Genomic DNA, 8,714 nt, shown 5'->3' with positions numbered 1-8,714 from the left:
GGTTTTTTTACATAATATATGTGGGTGCACTGTGTATAATTATTTTCTATATATAAATACACACACATGCTTGTATATATTTAAGAAATATTTTCATGTATATACTGTATATAGATTTACATATAATTTATATTATATATAAATATTTTATATATAAATAATATTTTTTTCTTAAATATACATGCATGTGTGACGTGTGTATTTATATATACAAAATAATTATACACACTACACCCACATATATTATGTAAAAAAAACTTTTATTTTGGATGTGATTAATCGTGATTAATCATTTGACAGCCCTAAAAAATATATATATATTTAGCAATAATATATAAGTATTCATTTATAGTCATACTAATATATAATATAATTAATAATCATTTTTAAATATTTTTTTTATACAATTTTTTTGCTATTTTATAGACATACTGATACACTCAACCACAGCAAACCGGGATTTTTTATTTTTGTTTGTTTAAAAATGAAATAAAAATTAGTATTATATTATACATTTTTATTTTTACATTAATTTATTATTGTAACATTAAATAATAATTTAAATAATGCAAGTAAGTTTTTTTTTTTTTTAGTAATAATACAATTTTTTTTAATTTTTATACTATTTTATAGATATTGATACAGAATCACAGAAGTTTGGCCTGCTCCACAATCAACCACAGCAAACCGGCATTTCTATTTTTGTTAGTTTGAAAATGAAATAAATATTAGTATTGTATTGCATTTTTTTTTTTTTTTTTTTTTTTTTTACAAATCTATTTTATTTTATTTTACATTAACTTATTATTGTAACATTAAATAGCAGTTTAAATAATGCAAATAAGTAACTTTCTATTTAGTACTAATGATAATTTTAATTCTATTTTTATACTATTTTAAAGACATACTGGCACAGAATCACAGACGTTTGGCCTGACTTTGCATCAAACCAGTGTTGTTGTAGTTGTTTAATCCCATTTTTGAGCGTATTTCCCGTCCGCTGTCCCCCGGCGCTCACAGGATCATCACAGACGCTGTGGGCCAACTTACCCCGCGGACCAGGGCGAGCACTCGAGTGTGTTCTGGGTCTGTGGCGTGTGGAAGTGTGTGTGGGGCGAGCGCGGGCCGGGTAACAGGACCGTCCTCTGAGGGGTTCCCATCACCTGCGGGAACACAGTCACACTCAGCGTTACAGAGATAACAGGAGAATAATGCAGCAGAGTGTGTTTCCAGAAGAGAAGAGCGTCTCAGTCCAGCTTAAGTCAGTTCAGTGATGCTTCATTTCTGTTGTAATAAAGTTATTAATTTAGCTCATATATAGTTCAGTTCAGTTCTCATATAATGCTGTCAGTGCAGGAGATCAATAATGATGTTGAATATTAAATTAACAAAAGCCAGAGGCGACAGTGGAGCCGAAACTCCGTCAGACACCAAACGGAGAAACCAGACTCAGCCAACAGTGTGTGATTATGATTATGATTATGATTCAGGCATTACAGGTCAGATTGGATCAGAACATCCAGAATATCACAATCACAAGTGAGTGTATTCTGCGGCTGTGCTCATTTCTCCAGACGAGTGTGTCGCTGTCAGTAAGAGGATGATGATGAGGAAGATGGTGAAGAAGAGGCTAATCCCGCTGACTGCAGGGTTCTGTGATCCGCTTACACACTCTCACGGGTCACCTCACACAATGTTAATGGAGGGCTTTACGCCACTGAGACCCAGTGGGCGGGGCCAGCGAGTGTGGTCATGTGACTGCTCATGCTTCATTAACTCATCCTTCCCTCGGGGCATTTTGACCCCAGACTCATTTTTTGTTTTTTAAATGATTAATCAGTTGAGTGTTCATCAGAGCGGCCCAAGACTCCAGGACTCCACACACTTGAAGATGAGTGTATAATGTGTAGATGTGTGTGTGAGCGCACACTGAAGAGAAACTGGCTTTAGGACCCAGCGGAACAGCTCCTCTGCTCCATATAGAGCTATAAGCCCATCTAGAGGCATCAAATATCATGTGTTATTATTATATTCCACAAGAGGTCAAAGACTCCCAGTGTAAGATATTTAGAGCTGAATTAAAAGAGTTATGCATGAAATTGTGAGTTATTTTGAATTCAAGTTGAAAGAATGTGAGGAATGTGCTTAAATTACTATTTATTTATTATTTATTGATCAAATCTAGTAATTTAAGGGTAAATAAAATAAAATGACCCGCGAGGGAAAGATGTGTTACAGCGTGCGAGGGAAGTGTGTGTGTGTGTGTGTGTGACTGCGAGACTCTTACCACATGCAGTGTGTGTGTGTGTGTGTGTGTGTGACTGCGAGACTCTTACCACATGCAGTGTGTGTTTGTGTGTGTGACCTCGAGACTCTTACCACATGCAGTGTGTGTGTGTGTGTGTGTGTGTGTGTGTGTGTGACTGCGAGACTCTTACCACATGCAGTGTGTGTGTGTGTGTGTGTGTTTGTTTGTGTGTGTGTGTGACTGTGAGACTCTTACCACATGCAGTGTGTGTGTGTGTGTGTGTGTGTGTGTGTGTGTGACTGCGAGACTCTTACCACATGCAGTGTGTGTTTGTGTGTGTGTGTGTGTGTGTGACTGCGAGACTCTTACCACATGCAGTGTGTGTGTGTGTGTGTGTGATTTTGTGTGTGACTGCGAGACTCACCACATGCAGTGTGTGTGTGTGTGTGTGTGTGTGTGTTTGTTTGTGTGTGTGTGTGACTGCGAGACTCTTACCTCATGCAGTGTGTGTTTGTGTGTGTGTGTGTGTGTGTGACTGCGAGACTCTTACCACATGCAGTGTGTGTGTGTGTGTGTGATTTTGTGTGTGACTGCGAGACTCACCACATGCAGTGTGTGTGTGTGTGTGTTTGTTTGTGTGTGTGACTGCGAGACTCTTAACTCATGCAGTGTGTGTGTGTGTGTGTGTGTGTGTGACTGCGAGACTCTTACCACATGCAGTGTGTGTGTGTGTGTGTGATTGTGTGTGTGACTGCGAGACTCACCACATGCAGTGTGTGTGTGTGTTTGTTTGTGTGTGTGTGTGACTGCGAGACTCACCACATGCAGTGTGTGTGTGTGTTTGTTTGTGTGTGTGTGTGACTGCGAGACTCACCACATGCAGTGTGTGTGTGTGTGTGTGTGTGTGTGTTTGTTTGTGTGTGTGTGTGACTGCGAGACTCTTACCTCATGCAGTGTGTGTGTGTGTGTGTGTGTGTGACTGCGAGACTCTTACCACATGCAGTGTGTGTGTGTGTGTGACTGCGAGACTCTTACCTCATGCAGTGTGTGTTTGTGTGTGTGTGACTGCGAGACTCACCACATGTGGCAGCACATGAGCGCCGGTGAGTGTTTTAGGCAGGATCTGTTTCACCGCAGAGATGGACGCCGGATGAACAGTCAGGAACGACAGCACACCTGCAGCTGCAGCACACACACACACACACACACACACACACACACACACACACACACACACATCATTAATATTCTGCTGGTCAGGAGTTGTTAGATCAGCTGTGATGAGTAACGCATGCATGAATGTAATGTCTTCCTCCGCTGCTCTACATCTAGAAGAGCTGACAGTCGATCACCATCACAGAGCTGACATCACTGATCTCCGAGTGTTTACTAGCTTTACAGAGATTACAGTTTAGAAGTTTGCGGTCGGTAACATTTAGTGAACGATTCTCTGTGAAAATATGTGAAATATTATTATAATGTAAATCATCTGTTTTCTATGTGAATATACAGTAAAGTGTAATTTATTCCTGTGATCAAAGCTGAATGTTCAGCATCATTACTCCAGTCTTCAGTGTCACATGATCCTTCAGAAATCACTCTAATATGAGGATCTGATGATCAAGACACATTTATGATTATTATCAATGTTGAAAACAGCTTCGTATTTTAGTGGAAACTGTTATATATATATTTCTTTCATGATTCTTTGATGAATATAAAGTTCAAAAGAACAGCATTTATCTGAAATATAATCTTTTGTAACATTATAAAAGTCACTTTGGATCAAATTAATGCATCCTTGATGAATAAATTTTTATTTATTTATTATTTAATCTTACCCGAAACTTTTGAACAGTAGTATATGTGGTATCACATTATTAGCATTAAAAACTTATATATACATCAATAATTGCATTATATTGTAATAATATATTAGTATCATATATTAATGTAATTATTTTTTACACACACGGTAGTTTGAGTAGCTGTCGACTAGCTAGATCATATTAAGAAAAATCATCAAACATTATTTTTAACTAAATGTCACTTTTGATCAACTTCATGTATCCCTGATAAAAGATATTAAAACAATATTTTGACCAGTGATGTCATCGGATGTAACTTTATACTGCGAGACTCTTAACAGTAATAATGTTTAGACCACAGTTTTGTATCCTGATTATTGTGCTGTGAATGTTTATTCCAGAGCTCAGACTTGTATGTTCTCTGGTAACTGACAGACGCTGATCTACGAACCCCAGCGGCCGTTACCCATCATGCACTGGGCTCAGGGTGTACTCACGCTTCCCCGGACTCAGAGTCTGGTTGACAAACAGCTTTATCTCTCCATTCGTTTCTTTGAGTCCAGCCTGAGGATCAGAGATGGAGAGATTATGATCTTATAAAAGAGCTTCTCTGAGATTATAATCGGCAAAACTGCTGGAATCATTACATCAACATGAGCCGTTCGTTCCTTTGCGGATGCTTGTGTTTAATAACATTAAATTGTGTTATTTTCATATCGGTGCATCCCTAAATATCAGCACATACAGTATGTGTTACAGTGGCTGAATTAATCTTAATATCCAGCAGGAATGACTCTGAGCTGTTAGATGTCAAATCATACATCATTTCCCCTGTGAACCTCAATGCAAACGAGATATGTAAAGCATAACCGTCAACTAGTCTGGACAGGGAAATATGGGCTACAATAAACACACGTGTGTGGGTGTCTAATACTGTGTGTGAAGCGTGTGTTTCTTACATCGTTAGCCATGATGGAGAGCTGAGCGTGTGGCCAGTCTTCGCTCTGAGACGGCAGATCTGCTGAAACACAAAACACAGATGATAAACTCGTCATGAAAGTGGCGTTACACTGGTCTTCTCTCCTCTATTGTGTCGTTTATCGAGTGAAGCGCTTCTGGAGCAAGAACACGTGGGCGGGGCTTGATTGTGTCTGTGGGGAACTGATTGGATGGTTGTGGTTTGCTATTGGCTGATCTCATGTGAGTGACAGGTTATAGCCCCGCCCTCGCGCCAGTAAACACGTCATCAGTGAGGGAGGTTATTCTGATTCAAGATTACAGTGAGCAGCAGTCAGATATTATTAACTTACATAATGCATGTTTAATTAACTCACCTCCATGTTTATTGGACTAAGATTAATATTTATGAAAACAACAAAACAACAACAACAAAAAGAAGTTGCACTTTTCTGAGCTCAATTGTATGGAAGTCCGTTTCCACCACATTAGAGAAATATGCTTTAGTAAATCTTAATTATGTTTTATTCACATGAAAAGTTATAATTATTACATATCTGAATGAGGCTGTCAAAATTTCTACGTATTTATGTCATGATTATAAACTTTTAAAAACGGGCTGTTCGGATGAGCAGCTTCAGTTCGGAGAGCGACGCGAATCATCATCGCATCGCGATCCTAGCGCTGTTGTTCGCGTTAGCTCGACGCTGCTAACGCTAAGCTAACCTAACCTAGCGAGCTAACGCTTCCACTTACCTCACACACACACGCAAACTACCTAACATACGCTGATTCCTCTTACCTTAACTATCCCGCTCACATCCGCGTCATATCTCGCGCGGATATTTACAGTTAGTTTGATAAAAGTGTGTGTTTATCTGCGAGCTACTTCAGCTATTACACACACAGCAGTCAGTCAAACTGAGCTTGGCGGCCTCCCGTGAGCGCGCGCCCTGATTGGATACACGCGGTGTGACGTCAGCGCGCATTCACAACTCCACTGGGAAACCCGAGTCTTCTCAGCGAATCGGTTCATAAACGAATCAGTGATTCACTCGAGTCATCACAACCAGGATTTTCGCCACAGTTATGCTGCGTCCCAATTCGCCTACTTATACTACGCCCTAAAAGTATGTACTCTTTTTGTGAAGAAAAAGTACATACTTTTGAGTGTGTAGCAAAAGAGTAGGCAAGCTTTGGGACATACTACTTCGTCGTCTTTAACGGACAGATCTGTCGCGTGCATCCTATCACCGTAAACTGCCCTGTCAATCATCTCGTCACAGTTAAAATCCTCCATTCAATCTAATATAACTTCTTACCATTTCGGAGAGAATTGTTGTCGCACGTTCATCTGCCAGTCATGGGTCTTTCATGCGGAGACTCTCCTCATGTGTTTGGAATTTGAATAATAATGCATTTAAAAGTTAATGGCTAAACGTATCTTTGCAAAAGTTCACAATGCTGCTGCAGATGCAATATAATGTGGACAACATTGAATAAATACATTTTCGTCAGGTTAGATACTGATAATTAATCACTCAAACCCCTTTATCTAAACCTCTCTACATAACCGTCGGACTCGCGCGTCCTCCATGTCTGTAGTTTTTGAACACTTTTCATTCGTGTTTGTAGTTCTAACCGAATCCTCGTCCAACGCGCGATGGGTTGTGGGCAATATCAGCCGTTAAGAGTGCGCATCGATCTGCACTTCGGATTCTGACCGGATATAGTAGACCATCCGGGTCTCTTTGGTACACTCATTTCAACACACTACGATTTGGGACGTACTAATTCTATTTTCGAATACTATTTAGGACGGATAGTATGCGAATTGGGACGCAGCATTACTAGTTAAACATGGAATATGTTAATCCTTTGGCAATTGGCAACATTGTGATACACAGCCATGCTAATGAAGCTTGTTTGAAATTTTTTTTTTTTACTATTATAACGGTGTTATTAACATTTGGCAAAAAAGATATGGCAAAAAAAAAAAGTCTGGAAGCTCTATCAGTGTGAAGGAAACCTAATAAGTTGTATATGATCATGTTAAGATATGGTTAATATAGTAAGTAACTTGTATAAGGCCACAGTCAGGTGTTTAGGGTTAGGGAACCGATTCGAATGAATCATTAACAGAATGATTCATTCGCGACTCGCACACCACTCGGTCTGAACTTTGCATTTGTTGTTAATTATTCAGCTATCAATTTTACTCAAGAAGCCTGTATATAAATCAAAGCTCAATTTAGTTATGGATGTAATGATAATTATCTGTATGTTAATAACACGCAAATGAGCCCCTGTCGTTACTGACCTGGTTAAAAGTCTCTGACTCTGTGGTCTGGTATTATTCTGCTGTCTTCACGTGCTATCGGAACTATCGTGATACTAGTTTCCGAGTTAAACATTGGACATGAACGCCCTTCTCAAACTCATAATCACGACTTCAGAAGTGGGAAGTTTCCGAGAGCACGTGAAGGCAGGATTAGGCATGTGGAAACATGTCTGTAACTCTCACACACACACACACACACACACAGATCCAACATTATGGCATTTTTAAAATGCAGGTTGACATTTACACTGCTGGATGAAAGGCATTTTAAAACAAGTTTGACCATAATGTTGGCTCTGTGTGTGTAGGCTACGCCTGGCTTCTGTTTCTGCCACAGAATAAAAAACAAATCATGCTTTGGTAAATCTTAATTATGACAACAACCAAAAAAAGAGTCAAAATTATGACATAAAAATATAATTAAGATTATATAACGCAAGTCATAAATATGAGGGAAAAAGTCAATTATTATGAGATAAGGCATAATTATGAGATTAAAAAATATGAAATTGAATTATGACATACTAAGTCATAAATGTAAGATAGTCATAATTATGAACATACTGTCATTATGAAATGCAGAATAATTATGAGATTTAAAACACTGAAATTATGACATTAAAATTCAATTGACATAATGTTCATAATTATGAATTTTTGTCTCATAATTACTTACTCAGTTCATAATAACTTACTAGTAATCATTATTATGAGAGAAGTCATACATATGAGATACAAAAATCATAACTATGAACATACTGCCATTATTATGAGAAAAGTCTTAATTATGAGATTAAAAAGGTGAAATGACAGTAAAAATTAGCATCTTAAAATGTAATTATGACATACAAAGTCATTATTATGAGATAAAAAAGTTGAAATTATAACACTAAAACTTAATTATGAGATAAAAAGTCATAATTATTAACATACCAAGTTATTATTATGAGATTAAAAAGTCAAAATTATGACAGCAAAAATTTATATTATGACTTTCTATGTCTTTTTTTACTTTTTATCTGAACGCTGAACTCCTGTGGTTCAGTCATTGCACACCAGAAGCAGAAACACACTGAAGTGAAGTTTTTAATGGTATGTTTTGCTCCTAGAGAGAATCAACAGTCCCGAGGAATGATTCATAATTCAGTTCATCTGTGAGTAACGTGAGACCGCCACCGTGAGCAAGAGTTTAACACAGAACTGCTTCACATCGGATCATTTCAAGGCACGCATTACACAAATAAATAACGTTTGGTCATACAGAACATATTATAGCAGACATTAAGACACATTAGAAAAGTTGTGCGTGAATATATTATAGGAGTAGTTCACTTCAGAATTAAAATCTCCTGATAATTTA

General features: G+C 38.0%; 1 protein-coding gene across 3 annotated transcripts in view; it reads right to left on the bottom strand.

Annotated features, from left to right (window-relative positions):
• The window catches only part of tfdp1b (transcription factor Dp-1, b), a 19,066-nt gene extending 13,090 nt beyond the window's left edge, over positions 1 to 5,976 (bottom strand). The window contains exons 1-5 of one of the 3 annotated variants that reach the window (XM_056246994.1): positions 5,816 to 5,976; positions 5,016 to 5,074; positions 4,554 to 4,620; positions 3,327 to 3,424; positions 1,051 to 1,163 (exon numbers count right to left, since the gene is read on the bottom strand). In XM_056246994.1, coding sequence (XP_056102969.1) covers positions 1,051 to 1,163; positions 3,327 to 3,424; positions 4,554 to 4,620; positions 5,016 to 5,027 — 290 coding nt within the window. In that variant the 5' untranslated portion in view covers positions 5,028 to 5,074; positions 5,816 to 5,976. Of the gene's footprint in view, positions 1 to 1,050; positions 1,164 to 3,326; positions 3,431 to 4,553; positions 4,621 to 5,015; positions 5,078 to 5,815 lie in introns of all 3 variants that reach the window. The other 2 variants (XM_056246993.1, XM_056246992.1) reach the window with 2 other exon arrangements.
• Positions 5,977 to 8,714: the final 2,738 nt, after the last annotated feature.

Source organism: Rhinichthys klamathensis, unplaced genomic scaffold (genome assembly GCF_029890125.1).
Source record: "Rhinichthys klamathensis goyatoka isolate OS25496 unplaced genomic scaffold, OSU_Roscu_1.1 h1tg000041l_1, whole genome shotgun sequence".
NCBI lineage: Eukaryota > Metazoa > Chordata > Actinopteri > Cypriniformes > Leuciscidae > Rhinichthys > Rhinichthys klamathensis.
Note: the sequence above shows the minus strand (reverse complement) of the source record. Positions and strands in the feature narration are given on the sequence as shown.